The following is a 27,901-nucleotide window of genomic DNA, read 5'->3' on the forward strand; positions in this document are numbered from 1 at the left end:
TCTAATTGTATATGTCCCTTAGTAGTTGATGAAATAAGTTAATATTGGCAGTGTTTACCTAACATTAAATTTATTCTCAAATGCATGGAAATAAAAAGAAAAAAATCTGAAGAAAATTACTGCTTCAGCTGAGTTGCTACTCACACATCTCAGGGTAAAACAGCTATGTCTAGAGGAACAAGCAGTACAGAACTATAGAAACAGATTTGTAGAGCTAAGGACCTGGTATTGGGAACCTGAACATACTTGGGACAGTGGGGAAAAGGCCAAGAAAGAGGACTGAAGTGTGCACAGGCTGAATGAGCAGCAGAGGTTAGAATGCATTTGATGCTCTCCTGGGCATCTCTACCAGTCATTACCTCTTCCAGCAACATAGTGATCTATTTTGTTCTCAAGTACATGCAGTCAGAAAACCATACTCGTGGCATTGCATTTAAAGAAAACTCTGAGCACATACCACTCATTTACACAGAATCACAGTATCACAGAATTTTCTAGGTTGGAAGAGACCTCAAGGTCATCGAGTCCAACCTCCAACCTAACACTAACAGCCACTAAACCATATCCCTAAGCTCTACATCTAAGCGTCTTTTGAAGACTTCCAGGGATGGTGACTCCACCACTTCCCTGGGCAGCCTGTTCCAGTGCCTCACAACCCTTTCAGTGAAGAAGTTCTTCCTAACATCTAACCTAAAACTCCCCTGGCTCAACTTAAGCCCATTCCCCCTCGTCCTGTCACCAGGCACGTGGGAGAACAGGCCAACCCCCACCTCGCTACAGCCTCCCTTGAGGTACCTAAAAAGAGCGATAAGGTCACCCCTGAGCCTCCTCTTCTCCAGGCTGAACAAGCCCAGCTCCCTCAGCCGCTCCTCGTAGGACTTGTTCTCCAGGCCCCTCACCAGCTTCGTCGCCCTTCTCTGCACCCGCTCAAGCACCTCGATGTCCTTCTTGTAGCGAGGGGCCCAAAACTGAACACAGTACTCGAGGTGCGGCCTCACCAGAGCTGAGTACAGGGGGACGATCACCTCCCTAGCCCTGCTGGTCACGCTGTTCCTGATACAAGCCAGGATGCTGTTGGCCTTCTTGGCCACCTGAGCACACTGCTGGCTCATATTCAGCCGACTATCCACCATCACTCCCAGGTCCTTCTCTGCCTGGCAGCTTTCCAACCATTCCTCTCCCAGCCTGTAGCTCTGCTTGGGGTTATTGCGCCCCAGGTGCAGGACCCGGCACTTGGCCTTGTTGAACTTCATGCAGTTGACCTCAGCCCATCGGTGCAGCCTATCCAGATCCTCCTGCAGAGCTTTCCTAATTTAGTGTCAAATGGAATAATTTCTAAACATTGGGGTCCTCAATAGCTCTGTAAAAGAGTATACTTGAATTATTTTACAGCATTGAAGTCATGCAGCTAGCTAAAAAGAACTTTCAAGAAAGAAAACAAAAACAAGGTACAGATCTCTCAATAGTAATTTAGCAACTTTATGAGGCATAGTTTATATCTCAGCATCTAGGTTATATCTAGACATTGCTAATTAGACTTTGTGAGTATCAGCATGTGATATGGTCCTATTAACAGTTTAGAATTTCAGGAATATTACAGAGATTAGGGACTAGTTTATTTTCAATATTTCATATTTCATTAACTAGGTTATGACGACTCTTTGTATACATAGCAAACAACATCTGTGGTTAGGGGTAGTGATCCGTGAAGGCTTACTGCTAAAAGGTACTTTGGAGAAGTCTTGAAACTACACAATTTTCATGTTTTTTAAACACAGTTGCCATGCATACCTATGTAGTGTTTCCTGTCATTTTTAACTGTACTAATGCATTTCCTTCTAAGTTTCAATTATTCAATCTATTATTCTATGGGTCAGCAATGATAAAACAGCTCTTCTCTGCTAGCTGCAAGGAATGAAAAGATGTCACAACGCGTAAATACGTGCTTCCTAAAGTTGGTCTCTTCAGAGGCAGTCTGTCTTATGAAAAAGCTGTGAAAGCATAACTAGCCTTTTTCTGTGTTCAGGGTACTAGCCTTACAGTCAGTGTGGTAGGAAATGTGGTAGGAAATTAATAAAGTCCACCACCTCGTAGTTGAAATATTAGCCTTGGGATGATTCGTCCTGGTTTGTGACCTAAAAATAAAAACTTTATAGGTCATCTTTGAAATGGGCTGACTAGAAAAAAACAGGTCATGAAACTAATTAATTATGATGACAATGAAATCTTTTTTTGTCATCACAATATGTATTGTGATAAATGTGTATGCCATTTTTGCAAAAAGAATATTTTCAGCAATTGCTGTTATACATTTCTATTTTATTAAATATATAAGGCAGTACCAAGAAAGGAAACCAAAATTCTTCAGTACATAGTGAAAACTTGAAATGTTTTCATAAAATATTTCAAGTTTGGGGTGAAAACAAGGAAAAAAGGAAAAGAGAAAGGGAAAAGGGAAAAAAAAGAAAAGTAAGGGAAAGCCAAAATTAAAGTCCAGTTCCTGTTGTTGTTACTGAAAATTCTATTAAATAACTTAGTGACATGCTGTCCCTGGTTTGGAAAAAGTTTATTAGTAAGAAAGCCAGTCAAAAAACATAGTTTCTTTGCCTAGTAGCTCCACTTCAAATGATATCAGTGGATTTGTGTACCTTTGCTTCACAGAACTGTATTCACTAAGAAATTGATAAATTGTGTTCATAACCTCCATAAAAATGAGGCTACTTTTCATACTGTAGCAAACAATGGAGATTTGATTGTGTGAGAATTTTCTACAATTTTATGAGAAAAAAAAAGAAAGTATTAGTACTACCTAAACAATATATGTGATCCTTTTCTCCAGAGGAAAACCCATTTCTTATTAAACACCATTCTTTGTATCCAATACTACAGATGGTGTTTCTTGATATCTCTCGTAAAACTAAAATTGTACTGTATTCATACTAAAATAATTTGCTAAGAGATCTGGCAATCCTTGAAATATCAAAGAAGGTAACTCCCTATATCCCAAAGATATTATACTTGATACATTTTTTCAGCTTTAATACATTCTTTTCATATGGAAATCAGATTTTTACTGTGCTTTTAAAGACAGTAGAGAAATTCACTAACAGCACTTTTTATTTTCCATCATATTATTTCAAAGTAAATAATAGTAATTTAAAATCCATAAAAGCCAAATAATATAATTAAATTATTACCTTCATCTTTGCTGTCTTTGGTGATGAGCTGCCAGCAGTGTTCAAGTATTAACAATTCACAACAGGCATGGTTATTTGTGATAATTATGTTTTAAAAAACTACCATACTTACTGCAAATGGCAGAGCTCTCATCTGAGTTATCTGCACAATCATTTACAAAATCACAAAGATTATCCTTTGGGATGCAGTACTTGTTGGCACATGTGAATTCCTGTAATGTGCAAGGTCTGTCTGGGATGAGCAAAGGGGAACAATCTTCAAAAGTAATATCATCCACTGCCACATCTCCCATGTAACTGACACCACGTTTTGTCCTGAAAATAATCTAATAAAAATTATAGAGATATTACAGTGAAGCATGGGTAAGATATGCATGCAACATGAATAGAACAGAAAACAATTGTTCCTTCAAATCTTGGAAGTGGTCAATTCTTATTCTTGTAGCATTGTCCTATGCATGCTTGTACCGCTGTGTGTACAGATCTGTCACTACAGTTATTGAAGGACCATTACCACAGGAAAGAAAATGGGTAATACAAATAGATACTAGCTCCTGCTGTTCCTGAATTAATAGCAAGGGTTCCACTTACTTCTGCAAAGCGTGAAATATATTAATCTTTCACCCGTTATTCCCATGAAAGTTACTAGTTAAAGTTCAGTTAAAAGCCATCCAAGACAGAAGGGCAATATAACATATTTTTAAATGTTCCAGCCTGTCTTTCTGTTTGTTTTATTTTGTTGTTGTTTTGTTGTTGGTGGTGGTTGGTTGAGTTTTTGTTGTTGTTTGGGTTTTGTTTGTTTGTTTGCTTGTTTTAGAATGATAAAATTAAGCATGGCATACTCATGACTAACCATCTCTAAGGTGCTGAAGGATCAGATCATATTTCAAAGTGGATATCATGCTCAAGACTCTTTTTTTTTCTCAATCAAATGCAAAAATACAATTCTACTGCACACTAAAGAGAAGGAAGTGGAATGGTTCTAAACCAAGTCAGTTTCAAGGATAGAAGGGAATTCTGTCTTAAATGTCTGTCTAAAATCGAAGAGAGTGAGAAATTTACGAAAACTTGTGTTCAGTTCAGGTAAATGAACAGACAGCCAAAAATATTACTTTTTTTTGTTGTTGTTATTCAGAAGGGGAGACAGAGCCGGGGGGGGGGGGGGGGGCGGAGGGGGGGGAGGAAGGGAAATAAGAGGGTAAAAGCAAATCATGAAAGTATCTAAAGCCAAACTGTCTGGAGAGAACATAAAACATGAATACACACCTGAAAATTTGAGCGAATTCCCAAGAACACTTCTGCTCTGTTCCATTGTGGACCTTGGGTGCCACTTTGGGTCCATAGTTTAGAAGTCTTGTTACCAGTTTTACAGAGTACCTGAAAAGGAAATAATTACAGGTCACAAAAAATCTTTCCATTACCAACACACTGCAGGTTCCTTAATTTTGTCTAGAGTATCCTGTATAATTGATCTCTGTACCAACATTAAATATCAAGCGCAAAGGGATTTGCCAGTGTAAGCCACTATTCAAATAATGCTTTAAAACTTTCTGATCTGCTCATGAACACACTCTGCTCTGGGACTTACCCAGGTTAATTCACCCACTAATTTAGCTGGAACAGTTAACCACAAATAAAAATTGCTCAGGAAAGGGTCAAGATCCATTTGTAAAACATGGAAATCAGCACTAACAACACATATTAATAGTTCATGCATTTACTACATGGCATTAGATTGCTACATTGTAATTCCAGAAGAGATTTAATGTCCTGATTCTATATGATCATATGAATGATTTTTTTATTTTTTTTCCCTACAGATAAAAATTTGTTCTTCCCTTCTTAAGACCATATTTCACTTGTTTGGATAATAGAAGACTCACAAATACCTATAAGCCTTTGAATAGCCATTGAACTGGAGAAACCTAACTTCAACATTAGCACATTAGCACAAAGTCTTACATATGCTTTACTCCATCCTCTCAGGCATCCAAATTCATCTGAGCTAATAACAACCCGATCAGAGTTTGATGATGTGTCAAGTTGTGCCTTCAATCAGTAATCACAGAGTACTCAGTTCACCAGTTTATCAGTTCACCAGTTGCTTGTACCACTTTTGCTTCCAAGGATTTATTGCTACTTTGTGTAATATTTTTAGGATTGCCCACATATTTTTGAAATGAAAAACATGCTTTTTTTGAAAATTTATGTAGTCCCATGTGTGTGCATGATATTGTATAACAGGTAAGTTCTGGCAAGCAAATAGCAGATCATCCCAGTGAAGAATTTTCATTCCATAGGAACAAAAGAAACCAATGCTTCTGAATGGAATGGAAAACAAAATGACACCTGGCTTTATAGACAAGAAAACTGCTCCCAGAAGACATGAATTTTAAGGCAAAAAAAAATAAAAATGTAGAAAAACAGAGGTTACAGATATTATTTGAGAGAATATGGGGTGCTGAATAAGAGATTTTTCTTACTCTTACATACATGCTATACAGGTGTATGAATATAAATATGAATGTTTGGGGCAATAAAGACAGATGTACAATTTTCCACAAACTGTACATTACCTACTAAATTATAAAACCAATTCCTTCATCAGTAATTCATATTTTCTCTCATATCATGCTAAAGGTTACAATTTTAAAGTTGAACATGCCCATAAATTTATATCCTATTAAAATCCAGGGCTTCTCTGTACCCTAATTTACCTGAAAGCTTTGCAAGTTGTTGAAAAATGGCTTCTAATTCTTTGGTAGAGTTAGCAATAGAAACCAGACAAAAATGTTTCCAACAATTATTCAAACTGAAGTTGCACAATAAAGTGACAACTAATCAGTGTTTAAGAAAGCCACAGAAACACAGGAAGACATACACTCATGCAAGTAGCAGGAGCTTTCAACATTTACATTACATTTGATGGTATAGACACAGACTAAGGTGGAATAATCCAAACTTGTGAACTAAATAAAAATGTGATAGTCATGAGGGAGACTAATAGAAGAACATCAGTGATATTCAGCCACAGAAAAGATTCAAAATTGTATAATACTTATAATATTTAAAAGAAAATAAATAAAATAAATAAATAATTATATTTTCTCTCTCTAAGGAGAGCCCAGCAGCTGCCCCATGTCAGATCAGATCCAGCTCCAGCTGGCTCCAAAAGGGACGTGGTCAGAGCCAAGCCAATAAGCGATGTTGTTTGTGCCTCTGTGAGAGCAGATTTAAGAAAGCATTAGGGATTAACCATAGCCCCCATTCTCTGTTCCCCTGCTCTGTTTGGGGAGAGAAGGTAGAGGAGATGGTGAGGGAAAGGTGTTTTCAGTTTGGTTTTAGTTTCTCCCTGCTCTAGACTAGTTAGTAACAGGCAATAAATTACATTAACCTCCCTATGCTGTCCCTGTTTTGCCCATAATGGCAATTGTTAAGCAACCTCCGTGTCCTTATCTCAACCATCGATCCCTTTTCCATGCTATTTTCTCTCCCTTTTCCTTTGAAGATGTGGAGTCAGAAAGCAATGTGGTGGAGTTTACTTGCCAGTTAAGGTGAAACCACCACAATAATGAAGCAATTGAAATGCTACAATTTACAATGTTTACAATGTTTATTTACAATATTTAAAATTAAATGGTATTGTGATTTTCCTTTGGTACATCTTAAAATCAACTAAGTTAGAGAGGAGGGAAAGTCAATTACGTAATAGAGGGACATAGTCTCCTACTAGAGGCAGCGGTTGGAACTGAGAGAAAAAAAAATCTCACTATGTTTGTCTTTTGTGGTGGTACCTTCATCCTGTGATTAACTGGGCTGTTAATTTCTGCAAAAGCATCTGTGGACTTACTTCGAAGTAACATGGATGCCTGCACACTTCAGAAGCTCTGGGACACTGGGGCAAATGGAAAGAAATCAAAACACATTGATTTGTCCCAAAACCTTAAACTGAGGACAAATCATCTTTATACTCTGAACTCCCCCTAATTCTGATGAACTGAAATTTGAATACCTGCCAGTGCCCTAGGAAGATCTCTATTACTTTGGAGAAATTCAGTGATATTTTAAAAAATTGTTTAAAAATTCAAGGAAACACAAAATATGCTTCCTCTGAATACCTAGCAAGACAAATGCATTGGCTGGAGGACACCTAGTTCTCTACTGTCAACATACATTTTAATTTCACCTTCAAAATGGTTGAATTCTGCCAGCTTTTATTATATATGTTTTTATTATTATTATTCAGAGTAACTGAGAGTGAGAATTTATTAATAAAATTAAATTCACTGGCCACAACTAACTTGATACTCATTGCACACGATTGGGTATTATAACCTGAGTATTTTTTAAAAAAACATTTATGATGCTGTAAGTTATTGTGTAACACTCATGGGAAATTCTGTTATACTTAATATGATGTGTGGAAAAAAAATGTTGAGAACAACTTTGCTGTTTTATTCAGTCACTTTGCAGTGACTCATTTGATCTATAAGCTGCTGAACAGTTAGATTTCCTTTACAGAAGTATTTTTATTTTAAATGGAGTGTAGAAAATGGTATTGCTAAGAAAGCTTGTTATTGTTAAGTCCTAGAAATGACTCAAAGTTTCTTACATTAATATAACTAACTATTGAAAAATATATGTTAAGCTTTTGAAGGAATAACATAGCAATAAGGCGTTTCTACAAAATTTCACTGTGAATTTTGAAACTACTGCTTTTTTCTAACTCCCACAATCAGCCAAAAACCTCAATTTCCAAATACATACTGATGATTCTCAGTTAAGGGGTATTATACAGTACAAGACTTTTGCCTACACAGAAGTTCCAACCATGATACATGTATAAAAGTCATCATTTTGGTGTGCTGTAGAAACTTATATTTTCCACAGTTTACACAACTAATGCTTCCTTCAAATCTTAACATATTGAGAGCAGTAGAGTGTTAGCAATTATTCATTTTTGTTTATTAGCAGCCTCATCTCTAATGAAACTAAATGACAAAACATTAATTTCCCAGCAATTTCATAGAGTAAGGATAAATCAAAATAAAGAATATCCCCATACCTCCAGAGAACCTACTGTTGAACCATTCATATGGTTCCAGAACACGATTTTGCACTTGGGCCCCGTAAGGGAGATGACTGGAGTAGCGATGTCAGCAGTGTGACCAAATTCTCCATTCGAGCTGTCTGCAAACAAATACCAGCCTTCTACAGTATACCTGTTCAGAGAGAAAGATACTAATTTATTAAAAGATAATATTTAATCAACATTAAGTTAAAGTCATATTGAAGTGGTAATATTTCTTTATCCAGATATAGAAATTTCTAGCTGAGTGTCTGGATGCCCTTTAATCCGTGTATTACCAGAATTCCGTGAAATCCCTTGAAAAGTCATCTAGTACTTTTATATCACATCCAGACAAAATACAGAGCTGAAGATTGCCTTTACCCACAGTGTCCCATCACAGCAGCTGGAGGGCCTTTGAGCCCATCCTCCCCCACGTCACCCATCCATCCTCCTTCATCAAGAAAAGTAGAGGCCTACTCAAAGCTGGGGTATACATGGATATTTTCCTGCTTGAAGTTAAGAAATCCCAAGATATTGGGTGAAACTCTTCCTGCTGGGAAAGACAAGGCTGCCTGTGTGGTATATATCAGATTCTGAGCATATGCAGAGAGTTTTAGGGTTCTGGGTTGCTCATATTTGGTTCCTGAAACACTTTCCTTTCAAAGAAAAAAAGTGGCTGTTGACCAAATACAAGATTCTGTTCTCTTTAATGGAGATGCTACACACTCCATTGCTGAAAAGATCCTTTCCAGCAAGGGCTTATAGACTTGACTATAGGACCTATATTTCTTAAAAGGTCCTTACCTGAAATACCTTTATTAGGATTTCCTGGATTTTCAGTTTGCCTGTTTGGCCAAGCTCTGAGCTACAGCTCCGTAAAGTAGCATCACTACAATCGTGAGAAGGCACTGCCAAGAGAAATGTGGGGTATACCCAGAGGTTCTTCCCAGACTGGAAGTTTTTGCAAATAGGAATGGCGAGGACTACAAGGTACAGATTTAAGAACATATTTTTAATTCACAAGACTGCTCTAAGTAGTTAGACTTAGAACAACATAAAGGTCTATAACACTGTTGTCTGTGGTATGACTCAGCAGTAACTTAGCTGTCTTTGCTGTGCCAGCAATATTAAACAAATATTGCAAAACCTTTTTTTTTTTCAATAATGTCTTGAAGTCTCTTTGAAAAAATCTGATAAGCAATTTTTTTCTTTAAAAGATGTTATAAATTAAAAAAATAGTAATTTGAAAAAAACTCTCAGATTAGAGTGCTTACATTGAACTCAACATGTACTATTTAAATGATAAAATAAATCTGACATTAGCACATACAGGTTTATCATTGTAAAGTTACCACAAAGTTTGTAGATTATTTTTTCTGTGTATAATAATTAGCATTTAATAATAAAAAATAGCATACATGTATTAAGGTACATTACTTAACTTGTAGGTCAAGGAGAGTCTGAATTGCACCTTATATTCAGTCATTTTAGGAGTAGCATAATCTAACTAGAGGTACTACATAGTATAAGACAGGCTAGAAACAGGTAAAATTATCTCTATATTCACAGCAATTTCCTCTGAGGATTTGAAGTCTGTTAATTCATTCTTTCATCCTTAGAATCAAGTATGCAGTAACTTATATCTAATATGACCAGTGACAGACTGATGGTCTGAAAATAGCTTGATCTTCCTGGGTAGCGCAGGGCAAAGAATTTTGCACAGTATCTCCTTTAGGTTATAGTACTTCCTATGGTTGCTCATAAACATATATTTAAATGAAAATCCTGTTCCATCTCTTTCTCTTTCTTGACAGAAAAGACCGCTAAAATTTTCCTTCAAAGGGAAAATTAAAACCTAGTAATAACCACTGACATAAAACAGCCCTTGAAAAATCCTTGCAAATCAGCATCTGGTTCACTGCTTGTTATGTAGAGTACTGCTTCCACCTTCCCTGGTCTCCTATCAGGAAAAAAAATAGATTAAACAGATAACTGCTTTAACCATGGGAAAGTACAGAAAATATTTTAGTAGATGAAAATTGCAGACAATTCTGACACTATAAATCTTTTTAGTACAGAAATTATAGTCTACGTCCTTCAGCAGGGCTGAAGAAACATGTAATTATAACTTCCATGGATCAGTAAGAGTGGGAGCACTTCTACTAGTTAGTTAATCAGCCACAGTACAATCCTTTGGTCATTAAGCACCTTCTGGAGGTTTCCCCAAACCTTATCTAACATGCAAGAATGAGAGAATAATTCTTTTTGTAGATATTGTTAAAGATGTGTGTAAATTAGTGAAAAGAAGTGGGTTATTCCCATAATTTATTTTTAGCCAGGGAAAATGATTCTCTAAACTGTTAATATATTTGCTTTATTTAAATATTAAGTGGAATACTAAAATATCTCATAAAGGAATTTATGCAGGAAAAGATAACATAATTTTGCAGACAGTTTCTTACATGCTAATTGGAGAACATGAAGTACATATGATTCATAATCAAAAATGAAAACTTTTACATAAAAATTCAATAGTCTGTGGGGTGGGTTTCCAATGTTTAGATAGAAATCAGATACTTGCAAGAAAGTCATTGTCATGATCAGAGTTAACATCTTCTACTGCAACCCATAAAATAGTTATCCACTCTGAAGAATTATAATGTTCCTTTCTTATAAAAGAAAAGCCCAAAATTTTATAGAAAAACAAACAAACAAAAACCATTTCTGAGCAATATACAGGTACGTATTTCTGAAGGAGTAAAAATGTTTTAAAAACAAATCTCAAAATGTGGGTCAAACCTTCATTTGGCATAGGTCAGACACATTAAAGGTGAAACCTCTAGGGATTGTTGGTAAAGATAAGAGGTGTTGTTCTGGTAGTGTTCTAGGGAAAAATGTATGATCTGGGAAAATCTGAATCTTCCCACAATCTTATTTTTGTTTTCATTCAGAAGCAGAAGAGAGGACTGGCTCTAAAGCTTTTCTTTTATCACAGAATCATAGAACCACAGAAGAGTTGGAAAACCTTGAAAGACCATCAGGTCCAACCTTTCATGGGAAAAGGGGGCCTAGATACTTTGAATTTCTAAAAATAAAATAATACTGAATGTTAAGAGCTGTATCTCAAGGAAGGAAATCCATACGTCCTGAATTACTATCCTTTTATCCTGGCAATTTAGACATCTTTATAATTACTACGTTCATTTACATCATCCTTGAGAAAGTTAGAAGTGAACTACTCAGAAAATAAGCACAGAATAGAATAAAATATATACAAGCCTTAGGGTAATACTAAAGCCTTCAGTAATACTAAATCCAAAATAAAAAGTAATAAAACATTTTTGTTAAAACAGCTTCTAATAAGCTGCAGTGACAACTGAAGTAGAAACCTACATAGGTTACAGATTTTTCAAGCAAGTTTGAATTTGAAATATTCATTCATTTCCCTCTTTTCTTCTGAAGAAAGATGTTGCTTCAATGTAGTAATATTTAATTTCTTTTGTCATTTTTTTTTTGTCCCTCAGCTCTGAGTTTTCTACTGGAGTCTTGCCTAGAGATAGAAGAATATCCAGTTCTCTTAAGGTTTGCAAAAACACTTAAAAATTCAGAATTTACTCTGCTGCTGGAAATTCATGTTTTCAGTGTCCTAAGACTATCAGTACAGTATTTAGAACAACATTCAAGAGGGCTGTTTAAACTCAGCAGAATGATAAAGAGGTCTGAAAAGCAATAACACTTAAAAACCTCTTACTTCCCAGAATGTTCAGTATCAAGTTCAGACCTCTCAGTGAGATTAGTTTGAAAGAGCAGTAGGGTACAATCTGTGCTCTGATGAAATTCAGACATCCATCTCTTATTTGGTGCATTCAGTCTGAAGCATTCTAAAATCATATCTGTCTAGATAATTCATGTCCCATAGTGCATACTCAATATTATTTTTGCCCTTGTTTCAGTGTTCACTATAAGGTTACATTTAAAACTAGTAAACCAGATTAAGGTCCCTTTGGTGATACACTTGAGTGCTACCCACACAGTGGGTAGGTCACAGGGAGAGTATGTGGTTGCAAGAGAATATTAAGTATGTGCAGGAAAGTAAAGAAAAATGGAAAGATCAGAAGGGGCTAGATAAATCTGTGGAGAGCATCCTTGTTTATGTAATCTTCACTCTTATCACTGATGACCTATCTATCTATGTTGCTGTTTAAAAGGAAAGCTTTCTGCTAATGTCACTGACATTAACTTGTAGCACATTTGCTCACAGAGCAAAGGAATCTCTATATTTATAAAGTCTTTAAGATGGCTGGCATAGAAACATAGAATTTACAGGAAGATAAACATACAATAGGGAGAAGAGTTTGAAAGAAGCAATAAGAAATTACATTTGCATATAGTTCACATGTTAGAGTACTGGCATCCCCTACAGATGTATCCTTTATAGCAGAGGCAGCTAATACGTATGTGATCCCCTGTTCAGTCTGCCAAGCTGTGACTTTAAAGTGAACTATTTCTTAGTTGGCATATATATGCAGTCACTCGGTATTCCAAAACTTTCCATAAACCCAAAAATATCAGTCTTTCTTACTTTGTACAAAAGTTTTTCTCTTCTTCTCCATCTTTATTCTTTGAATGATTTTCAGAAAATGTAATAGTTTCTTTATTCATTCTCCTGTGAAGACAGGCTGAGATAGGTGGGGATATTCAGCCTGGAGAAGAGAAGGCTCTGGAGATACCTTATTGTAGCTTTTCATGACTTAAACGAGGTCTTATAAAAAACAAGAAGAGCAACTTTTTTGCTCAGGCAGACAATGACAGGACAAGGGGGAATGGTTTTAAACTAAAAGATTCAGATTAGAGGTTAGGAAGAAATTCTTCACTCAGAGAGTGGTGAGGCATTGGCACAGGTTGTCCAGAGAAGCTGTGGATGCCCTATCCCTGGAGGTGTTCAAGGCCAGGCTGGATGGGGCTTTGAGCAACCTGATCTGGTGGGTGGCATCCCTGCCCATGGCATGGATGATCTATAAGGTTCTTTCCAACCCAAGCCATCCTATGATTCTGTGATTGCACAATTTACTGACCTGACCCCTCCTTAAATTCCTTTCTTTCCTATTCCAAAAACTACTCCCCACTTCTATTATTATTATTATTCTTTAAACAAGATCTCTAGAAATCAATGATCTTGACTTCTTGATATGAAGGTGAGTAAATCTGACATTGCCTGTATATCTTATGCAAGTGCTGAAATTCAGCATAATAAGTATGCTGACTCTTAAAGTGTTGGCAGCAACAATAGGTTTCATTAAAATCTTGATATTTGCCCTTTGAAAATAATTAATTTTACCTCTTCTCAGTACTGCAAGCACTTCCTATATAGTGAGATTCCTATGACAGTGTAATTATCCTAATTAGTTTCATACGGAAATTGCCAACATTTTAATGGATATAAAAATTTCAACATAAGCAACTTTGCATATTTTCATACTGTGATTTTGTTAATAACTTAATACTGAAAGTATCTTTTAACATAGTGTTAGCAAAGAATGTGCATATATAAAAAGATCCTTGCTGTATTTCCCCTTTCAAGGCATTCAGGAGAATACTGGGAACTGAAAGCACTAAATGGGAATTGATAACGAGGGAAAGATCAGGTGTGTTAACAACAACAACAACCAGTTGGAGCCCATCCAAAGAACTAGACCTAGCTGAAATCTGCAAATGTTATTTACCTGTAGTGTTGTCAGGTAAAGTCTCATGTTCTGACTTGCTTGTTTCACAGTAGTAATTATTGTGATGTTTGAAAGCAGATCAAAAATTAATCAGCTGAACTTTCCTATACACAGAGTCAGAAAGTTTAAAATCTAACTTCATTTAGTGTTGGACATCTCTCAGATTTTGGTAATTCATCTATGTATCTTCCACAAATTGTTTGTGATTCCCTGATTGAGTGTTTAGATGGATGCATAAGATACCCTTTACTCTCTGGTTTTCATTTAGAGTGAAATCTAAATCTGGTTGGAGAGCAAACAACTACTTTTCATAAGTAAGTTCCAATTTCTCCCAATTCTTAAGTATAACAAGAAAACAAAAAGGCAAACAAAATAGAAATTCCAGCTTCCTGAGAGGAGTAAGCATGCCAATGATTAGCACATGATAGAAAATTTGACATTCAAACAGCAGCAGCTACCAGTTTCTTTTCCATTTTCCTGGGTACATATTCCTGCATATAAACAATGTGTGATAAACAATCTATACAGTAAATCAGAGACCCAAAGACATGTCTATGATATACAGGGCCTATTATATAATTATAAAGCGTTATTCTTCAGCTCTCCAACAATATTTGTCCAAGATCTGCTTAGCCAGTGATCCAGTATCAGTCCGGTGGTCTAAACTAAACTAAAACTGACTGCTTGTCGTGGTTTAACCCGACCGGCAGCTAAACACCACGCAGCCGTTCGCTCACCCTCCCCCCTCCCTCTCTGGGACGGGGGAGAGAAATGGAAAGTGAAGCCCGTGAGTTGAGATAAAGACAGTTTAATAAGACAGGAAAAAAAAAATAACAAAATAATAATAACAATAATAATAATGATGATACAATGGTGATAATACGAAAGTAATAATAGTATGTACAAACAAGTGATGCACAATGCAATTGCTCACCACCCGCTGACCGATGCCCAGCCTAACCCCGAGCAGTCCGGCCCCCTCCCCCCGGCTAGCCACCCCTATATATTGTTTAGCATGACGTCAGATGGTATGGAATACCCCTTTGGCTAGTTTGGGTCACCTGTCCTGGGTCTGTCCCCTCCCAGCTCTTACTGCACCCCCCAGCCTGCCCGTTGGCAGGACAGAGCAAAGGCTGAGATGTCCTTGGCTTAGTATAAGCACTGCTCTGCAACAATTAAAGCATCGGGGTGTTATCAGCACTCTTCTCATTCTAAGCCAAAACACAGCATTCCACCAGCTACTAGGAAGAAAATTAATTCTGTGCTAACTGAAACCAGGACATCTATCCACCCCTTATTCCATACCATTTATGTCATGCTCAGGTTACACTCTTTTCCATACATTCTAATTAGTCACCTATAGTAATCATGGTAGTGATAACATACAGTATAATATACTATTTAACATGGTGCAATTCAGTTCATGGGCTATTCTCACCCAGTATTAAATCTCCTTGAGGTACACACCGGACCTCTCCGTTCTTTTGCATCACCCACCAAGTATATCCAGGTCCCTGAGCGAAAACAATTCCACGAATAGGTTTGCCTTTTCCTGAGGCAGGAGTAGCCCAGACTGTTTTACCCAGCATATTTTTTACATGCACTACAGGAACTTTATCCCCATCTACAGTACGTAACAGGTTTGATTGGGCAGGTCCAGCTCGGTTGGTAGATCCCCTAGTATTGACTAACCAGGTGGCCTTTGCCAAATGCGTATCCCAGTTTTTGAACGTCCCAGCGCCCATTGCTTTCAAGGTAGTCTTTAACAGGCCATTGTATCGTTCAACTTTCCCGGAGGCTGGTGCATGATAGGGGATGTGATACACCCATTCAATACCATGTTCTTTGGCCCAAGTGTCTATAAGGTTGTTTCGGAAGTGAGTCCCATTGTCTGATTCTATTCTTTCTGGGGTGCCATGTCGCCATAGGACTTGCTTTTCAAGGCCCAGGATGGTGTTCCGGGCGGTAGCATGAGGTACAGGATATGTTTCCAGCCATCCGGTGGTTGCTTCCACCATTGTAAGTACGTGGCGCTTGCCATTGCGAGTTTGAGGGAGTGTGATGTAATCAATCTGCCAGGCCTCTCCATATTTATATTTCAGCCATCGTCCTCCATACCAAAGAGGCTTTGACCGTTTGGCTTGCTTGATTGCAGCACGTTTCACAGTCATGAATAACCTGTGCTATAGCGTCCATGGTCAAGTCCACCCCTCGATCACGAGCCCATCTGTATGTTGCATCTCTACCTTGATGGCCTGAGGTGTCATGGGCCCATCGGGCTATAAATAATTCACCTTTATGCTGCCAATCCAGGTCCACCTGAGCTACTTCAATCTTAGCAGCCTGATCCACCTGCTGGTTGTTTTGATGTTCTTCAGTAGCCCGATTCTTGGGCACATGAGCATCTACGTGGCGTACTTTCACAGCCAGGTTCTCTACCCGAGCAGCAATATCTTGCCACAATGCAGCAGCCCAGATAGGTTTGCCCCTACGCTGCCAGTTGTTTTGCTTCCATTGCTGTAACCATCCCCACAGGGCATTTGCTACCATCCATGAATCGGTGTAGAGATAGAGAACTGGCCATTTTTCTCGTTCAGCAATGTCTAAAGCCAGCTGAATGGCTTTCACTTCTGCAAACTGACTCGATTCACCTTCTCCCTCAGCAGCTTCTGCAACTCGTCGCGTAGGACTCCATACAGCAGCCTTCCATCTCCGATGCTTCCCCACAATACGACAGGACCCATCAGTGAACAGGGCATATTTCTTTTCATTCTCTGGCAACTGGTTGTACAGTGGGGCTTCTTCAGCACGACCCACCTCCTCCTCTGATGATATCCCAAAGTATTTGCCTTCTGGCCAGTCCATGATCACTTCCAATATTCCTGGGCGACTGGGGTTTCCTATTCGAGCCCGCTGAGTAATCAGTGCAACCCACTTGCTCCATGTAGCATCAGTTGCATGATGCGTAGAGGGGACCCTTCCCTTGAACATCCAGCCTAGTACCGGTAATCGGGGTGCTAGGAGGAGCTGCGCTTCAGTACCGACCACCTCCGAAGCAGATCGAACTCCTTCATATGCTGCCAATATCTCCTTTTCAGTTGGAGTATAGCGGGCCTCAGATCCTCTGTATCCCCGACTCCAAAACCCCAGAGGCCGACCTCGAGTTTCCCCAGGTTCTTTCTGCCAGAGGCTCCAGGTGGGGCCGTTCTCCCCGGCTGCAGTGTAGAGCACATTCTTTACATCTGGTCCTGTTCGAACTGGCCCAAGGGCTACTGCATGGACTATTTCCTGCTTGATTTGTTCAAAGGCTTGTCGTTGTTCAGGGCCCCATTCAAACTCATTCTTCTTACGAGTTACTTGGTAGAGTGGGTTTACAATCAGACTGTAATTTGGGATGTGCATTCTCCAAAACCCCACAACACCTAGGAAAGTCTGTGTTTCTTTTTTGTTAGTTGGTGGAGACATAGCTGTTATTTTGTTGATCACATCCATTGGGATTTGACGACGTCCATCTTGCCATTTTATTCCTAAAAACTGGATCTCCCGTGCAGGTCCTTTGACTTTATTTTGTTTTATGGCAAAACCGGCTTTCAGAAGGATTTGGACTATTTTCTTCCCTTTCTCGAAAACTTCCTCTGCTGTGTCACCCCACACAATAATGTCATCGATGTACTGCAGGTGTTCAGGAGCTTCCCCCTGCTCTAGTGCAGACTGGATCAGCCCATGGCAAATGGTAGGGCTGTGTTTCCACCCCTGGGGCAGCCTATTCCAAGTATATTGGACTCCCCTCCAAGTGAAGGCAAATTGTGGCCTGCACTCTGCTGCTAGAGGGATGGAGAAAAATGCATTAGCGATATCAATTGTGGCGTACCACTTGGCTGCCTTCGATTCAAGTTCATACTGAAGTTCCAGCATGTCTGGCACTGCAGCACTCAGTGGTGGCGTGACTTCGTTCAGGCCGCGATAGTCCACTGTTAGTCTCCACTCGCCATTAGACTTTCGCACTGGCCATATGGGACTATTGAAAGGTGAATGAGTCTTGCTGATCACTCCTTGGCTCTCCAATTGACGAATTAGCTTATGGATGGGAATCAGGGAGTCTCGGTTGGTGCGATATTGCCGCCGGTGCACAGTTGTGGTAGCAATTGGCACTTGCTGTTCTTCGACCCTCAGCAACCCCACAACAGAGGGGTCCTCTGAGAGACCAGGCAAGGTAGATAATTGTTTAATGCCCTCTGTCTCTAAGGCAGCAATACCAAAAGCCCACCGGAACCCTTTTGGGTCCTTGCAGTATCCTCTTCTAAGATAGTCTATGCCAAGGATACATGGAGCATCCGGACCAGTCACAATGCGGTGCTTTTCCCACTCATTCCCAGTCAGACTCACTTCAGCCTCCAATACAGTCAACTGCTGAGATCCCCCTGTCACTCCACAAATATAGATGGGCTCTGGTCCTTTATAGCTCGATGGCATTATAGTACATTGTGCACCGATGTCTACTAAAGCCTTATACTTCTGTGCGCGTGATGTGCCAGGCCATCGAATCCACACAGTCCAATAAACTCGATTGTCCCTTTCCTCCCCCTGGCTGGAGGCAGGGCCCCCCTAATCCTGGTCAGAATCTTCCTCGTTTCTGTGTTTGAAGGACTGTCTGCTGGAAGTTGGAGCAGCAAACTTTTCGGAGAATCCCTTTTTCCTGATTGTTTTCTTTTGCAACTCACGTACCCGTGCCTCTAGGGTCGCGGTAGATTTTCCATCCCACTTTCTCATGTCCTCTCCATGGTCTCGTAAGTAAAACCACAGGGTGGCACGGGGTGAGTACCCACCATATCGTCTTCCTTGTGTGGGTGAACGCCTACCCCTGACAGCTGAGACACTGCTTTGTACAGGTGCGAAGGAGAATAATCTCTCTTCAAGTTGGTGAACCTTTTCAGAAAGTTTCTCCCAAGTGTTCTCCTTTGGTCGGTGGGCACTGGTTGGTTCAGGTGGGGAGGACAATAGATTCTCTTCAAGTTGGTGAACCTTTTCAGAAAGTTTTTCCACAGCTGAGACGCAGGCCTGTAAGGAAGAGGAGAGACTTTCTTCGTACTGCCGGAGTTGTTTAGCCGCTTCACCCACTGTGGGTTCCTCATCCTCTTTCCAGGCCATTATTGCCAATGAGCTGGCATATGATGATGGTGCACTCCGTACAAACTTCCGCCACATGGGTCGTGTACACTTGACTTCATCTGGATCTGTGGATGTTTGTTTGAGGTCTGGATCCTCATAAATCACTTCCCGTATGGCTAATTCCCTCAGGTACTGGATTCCCTTCTCCATAGTGGTCCACTTGCCTGGTAGACATAAAATATCTTCCTTGAAGGGATACCTTTCCCTCACAGCTGAGAGGAGACGCCTCCAGAGGCTGGTGGGTCGTGCTCCATCTGCAATTGCTTTGTCAATGCCGGCGTCTCGAGCAAGGGATCCCAGCCGCTTGGCTTCCCTGCCGTCTAATTCCACACAATTGGCTCCAGAGTCCCAGCACCGGAGCAGCCAGGTGACAAGCTGCTCACCTATACAGCGACCAAAATCTTTTCGCACATCTCGTAGCTCACGCTCGTTTAGGCTTCGGGTAGTTACTGTTGCTCTTTCGGCATCCTCATCTTCCTCCTCCTGAATCCTTGACGGCCCAGCGTCGTCATCATCTTCGTCATCTCTATACTTAGTTTTGGCAGAAGCCTTACCTGGATTGGCAGAAGACTCTCTGCGTTCTAAACGACTTGAATTTCTATACCATATTTTCACCTTCTCTACAGGGGCAGCTTGCACTGCTACTGCTCGTTTCTCTGACTTTGTTACAGGGTCTGCCACAGGGGTTGGAATGCCCTCTGCAGGGTCAACTTGCACTGCTACAGCTCGTTTCTCTGACACGGCCACAGGAGCTGGAGCGGCTACAGGAGCTGGAGTTGGAGCTGGAGCAGTTGCAGGAGCTGGGACTGGAGCAGCAGTAGGAGCTGGAGCTGGAGCGGCTTCAGGAGCTGGAGCTGGAGCGGCTTCAGGAGCTGGGACTGGAGCAGTTGCAGGAACTGGGACTGGAGTAGCGGCTGGAGCTGGAACTGGAGCGACTGCAGGGGCTGGGACTGGAGCAGCTGCAGGAGCTGGAGCTGGAGCAGCTTCAGGAGCTGGGACTGGAGCAGTTGCAGGAGCTGGAGCTGGAGCGGCTGCAGGAGCTGGGACTGGAGCGGCTGCAGGAGCTGGGACTGGAGCGGCTGCAGGAGCTGGGACTGGAGCGGCTGCAGGAGCTGGGACTGGAGCGACTGCAGGAGCTGGGACTGGAGCGACTGCAGGAGCTGGGACTGGAGCGGCTGCAGGAGCTGGGACTGGAGCGGCTGCAGGAGCTGGGACTGGAGCGGCTGCAGGAGCTGGGACTGGAGCGGCTGCAGGAGCTGGGACTGGAGCGGCTGCAGGAGCTGGGACTGGAGCGGCTGCAGAATCCACCGTAGGGGTCACAGTGGCCGTTGGATCTGTCACAGGGTTTGGAGTGGCCGCAGGGTCTGTCACTAAGTTGACAGCAGTATCAATGGCAGCTCGATAGGCATGAGCCAGGCCCCAGCACGTTACAATGATTTGTGTTACTTTGGAACTGCCAGAATCATTACACCTTTTTTTCAAGCATTCCGCCAGTTTTTGAGGATTTTGCCATTGTTCAGGGGTGAATTTCCAACACACTGGGGGTGCCAACTGCTCTAGATGCCTGCCCATATCCACCCATACTCCCTGCCACCCACAACTATACTGCCTCCGGGCAGATCTCCGGATGAGCTTCATAAGTAGTTGTTTAACTTTAAGCAGAATCTGAAGTGCATTCATGAGGCAGAACAACAAGACTATGGTATTCTGAGTATTCCAGAAATATTCAATATCTTGGAGAGCTATTGTGACAAGCTCAGGGGATAAGAGGGTGGTGAAGGAGGAAGGCAGAGTGACCCAGGAGGATACAGGGGTGGTGAAGGAGAAAGGGAGAGTAAGCAAGTAAGGAAAAATATCCTCCCCTTTCCCCTCCACAGATTGACTCTCTAATGGAGAAAAACAATAGGTATAATTGCTAATAGTTCCCAAGATGCTGTTTCCAAAGTACAGAGTCCACGATGTTACTGAGTATAAATACCAAGTTAGAGTCATGACCAGATATCTTATCGTCTCATAAGCCATTGCTATAACACTTAGTACCATAATGGTCTGAAACCAGGGCCCGGAGAGGAGAAACAACACTACAGAGAGCAAATACGGAAAATAATGTACTATAATACTCAATTTGGAAAACAGGCGCAGCAGAGTTGTGATTAAAGCAATCAGCATCATGACAAGTGACTATTAAGCAGGTCTAATCCTTACACCAATTTTAGTTTAACACACTCTGATCAGATCTGCCGTTATCTCAACCTTTCGGGCCCCACGTTGGGCGCCAAAAAGACTGTCGTGGTTTAACCCGACCGGCAGCTAAACACCACGCAGCCGTTCGCTCACCCTCCCCCCTCCCTCTCTGGGACGGGGGAGAGAAATGGAAAGTGAAGCCCGTGAGTTGAGATAAAGACAGTTTAATAAGACAGGAAAAAAAAAATAACAAAATAATAATAACAATAATAATAATGATGATACAATGGTGATAATACGAAAGTAATAATAGTATGTACAAACAAGTGATGCACAATGCAATTGCTCACCACCCGCTGACCGATGCCCAGCCTAACCCCGAGCAGTCCGGCCCCCTCCCCCCGGCTAGCCACCCCTATATATTGTTTAGCATGACGTCAGATGGTATGGAATACCCCTTTGGCTAGTTTGGGTCACCTGTCCTGGGTCTGTCCCCTCCCAGCTCTTACTGCACCCCCCAGCCTGCCCGTTGGCAGGACAGAGCAAAGGCTGAGATGTCCTTGGCTTAGTATAAGCACTGCTCTGCAACAATTAAAGCATCGGGGTGTTATCAGCACTCTTCTCATTCTAAGCCAAAACACAGCATTCCACCAGCTACTAGGAAGAAAATTAATTCTGTGCTAACTGAAACCAGGACACTGCTAAAACTAGTAGAACAACAGTAGAGCTCTAGTTTACATGCAAAATAAGCACACTTGACATATCAGCAGAATATGGGGCATCAAAACTCAAGGTGGTGGTTTGAATCAGACAAGACATTGGTTTCAGGTTGCATTTACCACATGCCATGCATCCTTTAAGATGGTAGCAGCATTGGGGTAATTAACTGTTTACTGTTACTGTATCTGTTTACTTTCTGCCAAGATCATAGGTAATCAGCTGACAAAACTTTTGCCAAGGTTAAGGAGGTATATACAGGATAATTTGAGTCTTACATGAACTGAGATTTTCTAGTTGGAAAACTTTTCATCAAAAGATTTCTGCACAAATTTCTGAGATTTTTTCATTAGCTAAGAGAGAATTAAAATCCTCCATTTTTTCTTTCAAACTAAAATATTTATGAGAAAAAAAAAAAAGATTCTGATGTTATTTTTTGTTGATGTCAACAAAGTATAGTATTGAAATTTTAATACCTTATACAAGTTGTTTGTAAACTGTGATACTTTGAACTTTCCATCACTCTGGCTTCATTTTATGTTGGTTCCTATTATTTCTTTTTTTATAGTGTCAAAAAGCAGATGATATGAAAATTCTGGTAAAAATTTAAGTAGGTATAAACATAAAAGCCTGTATTACAAGCCTTTAAAAAAGATTGTACCATTTCACACTTTTTGGCCACAAAGGTTGCAACAGAATCTACCCAGATGACACCCATCAATAAAAAATGACACAGAATTGGTATTGCAAGCATTTCTTGTGGTATATTGCAATGAGGTTTGGTTTGTGTCTTCAAGAAGTTATTTCTTAATAGGGGCTTTTTTTTTCTTTTTTTTTTTCTTCCTCCTTTTGGTTGGAACACAGACAATTATTTTTAATATAAGTTCTTTCAAATCAGTTTCATATATTTTAAATGCATTTGAGCTGCTTTGGGAATTGTCTTTATAAAACAGGTTCTGATTACAGGATAAAAATTTGAAAGGGTTGGAGCTTTTATGTTTGTTTTAATAAATTAATGAGAAAAAAAGGTGAATAATAATTCCATTATTGTGTGTGTACTGTTAATGAATGTATAATTTGCTAAAATTACAAAAGAAGCATAAATATCCTCTAGGAGAGTTTTGATACATAAATTTAAAACAAAAAACACATCTAAACTGTCAAGAGTATACTATGAACAAAGTATTCGTTTGTAAAATTGCAGTTTCTCCTCTAAAGCTAATTACTTTTTGGTAGATTCTCCAGTCAGTACTATTAAAATAAGAAGAAAAGAATATAAAGTGTCATGACCAGGCAGACCTGACTGGAGAACAGTCTGGAAAATTGGTACGCAAAAACATAAATTTGGTGCTTTAGATTAGTGAGAGATAAGTTACTGTATAATCACAGCAGAAGAAAGATGAATAAGGTATAACCACCTAAGTCTTTGCTTAGTGCTCCAGCACAATTTTGTATATTGTGCTGAGTGCCACACTTCCATATTACAGCTATATTACCAGCAGTATCTAAAATTAAGTGGGAATCAGAATACTCACATTAGTACACTTGAAATACAGCACTGACACCAAACTTACAGCCAGAGAGCAAGGTGCACAATGCTAAATGAACTACAAATGAAATGAAGTACTTCGAATCTTGTTCTCTTTCTCATACTAGCTAAGCAGAACATCTTGGAAATAGTAACCAATATCAAAATAGTTTCAAAAAACTTTAGATTTCTTTCTCAAAGCATGATCTCTGCACACTCCTGAAAATACAGCAGTGCTTTCTCTATGGATTGTGCATTTTCACATTTCCAAAATCTCTGAACTGAGCTCTAGACATGCCTTTTAAAACTGCACAATTTCACCTTTTAAAATTGTATAGTGTTTGGTACTTTAAGAGCACAAACTGTATCATTGGTTTAAGGCTACCTTAAAATAGCATAAGACAGACAGACCATACAGACCATTCCAAACTAAAGCATAATAAACTTAGCTGCAAACAAACAAGCCTTTGTAACTGAATAGTAGAGCAAACATTAGTATATATCTAACCAGCCTAATCCCCACCACCACCTTTTTTTTTTTTTTTTTTTTGGTTTGTTCTGTCATTGTTCTCAGAGAATATCTGTTAAAACTCTCCCAAGATTTACCAATAGCACTTAAAAGTATTGCAGCATACCAACCACTATGCAAAGCAAATGACCTCAGAGATGAAAGATTCCATGTTTTGATCATAACACAGCAGTCACCGGCTGTTAGTTAGATTTTCTCCATTGGAGATTTTAGCCTGATGGCTTCTGACTGACACAGAGCTGAGATTAATTCATGGCATTTCCATGGCTCATCTGAACTTGACACAACTCATTAACATTCTGTCATATCTCCATAAATCCTGTGAGGCTGAAGGCAAAGGGAAACAATAGGAACGAGTTTCCTTCTCAAATAACCAAGCTTGAGGTGAAAAAGCCAACCTTAATTTCTAATCACTATGGGCATTAGTTTTAATTAGCAATTTTCTGCATATCAGTATAGTATCAAATTGTACTTTACTGTAAAAGCTCCTCAGTAACTAGATATGTGCTTAGCATCAAATGTCTAATACCTGTGGCCTTGTTACTTGCCTTATTGTCACCCCAGATATTTGCCAATGTGCACACAACACATTACCTGTGATGATTCTGATTACCTGTGGTACTTTCTTAGTGCTTTAATGAAGTACTAACACAAATTAGTCCATCTTTCACAGCCAGAGAACAAGCATATTCTAAGCTACACCTTGTTCAGAAAATACTCCAGAGAAAAAAATGTTTTCTGAATCTTGAATATGTGAGTTCTTCTTCTCTGAAAAAATCCTAATTAAACCAAAAAGGATTATAGAATTAATTGTTGCAGACTTCTCTGTAAATGATTTTGTCAAGATTTCTGGCAAATCTCTATCAGTAATAATACAAATATAATAATAAATATAAAAGTAGGAATTTTCTTGACCTTACTGGATAGATAGGCTAAACTTCTGTGGTTTTTGTTTGTTTGTTTGTTTTTGTTTGTTTTTGTTTGTTTGTTATTTTAAGAAAAAATAAAAAGAAAATAAGCTGTCTCTTCCTGTTACTTCTGCATAGCAAGTGAATCTAGAATCATTTTGTTCACCTCACTCTTCAGTTTACAACTCCACAGTTTGTCTTTTACTTCCAACTTTGCACTCTTCCATCCAGGCACTATCAGGATCCTGCAGCAACGATTTTCTCCTTGTTGTACTTATGGATTGTTCTCCTGCCCTTGCACCCATGAATCCTGAGACAGTGCTGTATCTATTAAATGAGGTTTCCCTATGGGGTAGTGATTGCCACTCACGAGAGAAAAAAAAAAGTCTTTAATTCTTTTTCCTATTCCTTGTTTTACAACTTTCAATTCATAACTGAACTAAGGGGAGAGGGGACACAACAACAAAAGCAACTGCAGTACATGGTGAATAAAATTATAGGTAATAAACACTTGAATTATTATATACAAAAAATATACATACAAAAAGTTAAAAACTGGTCAGTATTCAGTTCTTGCCTTTGACCACAGTGTGTTCCAATAATAATAAGATGATCTTAAGCAGGGAAAAACAAATAAAATAAAAACAGTAGGAAGATCAAGAAGATCCTGATGAAACACAATTAGTTTCTAACTTCTATTGTAAAAGTTATAGGGGAAAATATGCTGTACTGAAGAGGATGTTTAGTTCAGGGAACCTGTATTACTTCTGTTCCTGGCTGGTCATTTTTCCCACTAATCTTTTGTGTTTTGATAGTTTAATATAAAAAGAAAACCTCACCTTTAGGTTCAATGTATCCAATCAGCTATTGGATATTCCAAAAAAATAAAATTCTGCATGTTGCCACCGGCCAGCTGCATCCCTTGCACAACACTTTCTAACTCATAGTTGATGAGGTCTTTGTCCCTTTCACACAAACTATTCCTTAACCAGACTTCACTGTTTTGGAGACTACATAGTATTTACCATGCACCCAAAGACATATTTCAAAGACACATTTCAATGTTGCTTTTGTTTTCAGTCCTCTGTCAAGGTTAATGGCACAAAACAAGGGAGACATATACAATATAACAAGACAATATAAAGATGTTTTTAGTAATGTCAAATAAGTGAAACACAATATGAAAAAAATTATAATTTCCTTTAAGGAGTGAAATTCAGCTTTCTCCTCCCCTCTCCTTTCTTTTATTTAATTTTTTTTTTTTTTTTGATGAGCAGTTCACTATGGAATTATAATTTTCTCATTTCTCTAAGAACTTCTTAAAGTTCTTAGACTCTCAACTCTCCAGCAGTCAAGAACTGTTTTTAAGAATATTACTTAAAAACTTTAATTTTTCCAAATTTTTCCTATGCTAAATACAGATAACGATTGTCTGAAAAGACAAAATCAAGACAGATGTGCTCAACATATGGTGATCAAGGTAATTATTTACAGAGCAATAATTATAATGTGAACTTTGAATTTTTGTTCTACATCCTTTTTGGTTTTGCTTCATTAGTTCTGATGACATATTTGGGTATGAATTATCATATCAATTACGTGCCTATGTTTTCAAATAACAGCTATCCCCAAATATCATTATTAATGTTAAAGAATTTACCATACCACTACCCAGTTTCTCTCAAATTTAAAATGGAACAAGCTGTTCTATCCTCCATTTCTCAAGTCATTATTTTCAGTTAATTAACGTAATTACAGGTTCAAATGCATATACCTCCTCCTTACAACTCATCAGCCTACATGTGGTTGGCCCAGATGTGTATTCTATGAGAAACTGGTGGTTTGGATCTCCAGCAATTCACAGGTATTCTGCTGAAAGGGGTCATTGTAAACTGTATTGTACCCCATTCTTGTATCAGGATGAATCTAGTAATTTCCATACGAAATCATCATGTTTTACTGTAGACAGCAAATACACAAGATGGAGTATTAGAGCTTCTGTCATCTAAACCATGGGAATTTGGGGAAAAAAGAGGAGAAAATAAAACATTTCACAGTTTTAATTCAACAAAATTCTGCTCAGTATTCCCTGCAGTAATTTGGAGGCCTCATGCTCCCATTCTGTTCTATAAGTCAAGAGAGACAGAGAGAGAGAGAATGAGGAAACAGCACAACCAGATTGCAAATGATGTGAAACATCACAACAGCAATTCATTTCAGTGTTGCCAGCGAACCGCGATCTTTATGGATCATTTAAGTTCACTTTTTATCGGTCCTTTTAAATATATAGTTAGTTTCATTAAACTTGGAAAACCAAGAAGTAACGGCTCCCATCAGTGATCTGATAAATAGTATTTTGACAAGGAATAACAACTAGTCACATTTTGTTGGAAACTGAAATACTACACACATAAAAGCAACACTAGGAAAGTCTTAGCAGAGCAATAATATTTTTTATTTTTTTTAATGCAGTGATATCATTTATCAGAAATGCATATATGTATATATGTATATATACATATATATAAACTAAGCTGAACTTAACTCTAACTACAGGTGTTTGTTTGCTTTTTCATACTACAGTAGTTAATTATTAATTGACAGCTGAATTCACCAGACCCTTCCTTGGGGAAACATGTACTGTCCACCCCTGGCAAAATTGCATGGATAACAGTAGCTAGTAAGACATTAAAGAAAGTCTATACCATCTGAAAAGGAATTATTCTCAAACTAATCAAGATGATGACCACCATAAGCCAAATTAAACAATAAACAATGAATTGCAAAGTCTGCTTTCAAGCTAATGAGGAGTCAGCTTGCAAAGAATTAGCATGAAAAATTTGAAATAGTGAAGAGAGTGGAAACAGCAGCAGCC

At 39.1% G+C, this 27,901-nt stretch overlaps 1 protein-coding gene across 2 annotated transcripts in view; it reads right to left on the reverse strand.

The window, feature by feature from the left end:
* MALRD1 (MAM and LDL receptor class A domain containing 1) overlaps positions 1-27,901 on the reverse strand; it is a 264,634-nt gene that overhangs the window by 159,415 nt on the left and 77,318 nt on the right. For both annotated transcript variants that reach the window (XM_084510831.1, XM_084510832.1), the window contains 3 exons: positions 8,263-8,419; positions 4,464-4,574; positions 3,310-3,523 (listed from right to left, as the gene is read on the reverse strand). In XM_084510831.1, coding sequence (XP_084366957.1) covers positions 3,310-3,523; positions 4,464-4,574; positions 8,263-8,419 — 482 coding nt within the window. The remainder of the gene's footprint in view (positions 1-3,309; positions 3,524-4,463; positions 4,575-8,262; positions 8,420-27,901) is intronic.

Source organism: Aythya ferina, assembly GCF_964211825.1.
Source record: "Aythya ferina genome assembly, chromosome: 2".
Taxonomy (NCBI): Eukaryota; Metazoa; Chordata; class Aves; order Anseriformes; family Anatidae; genus Aythya; species Aythya ferina.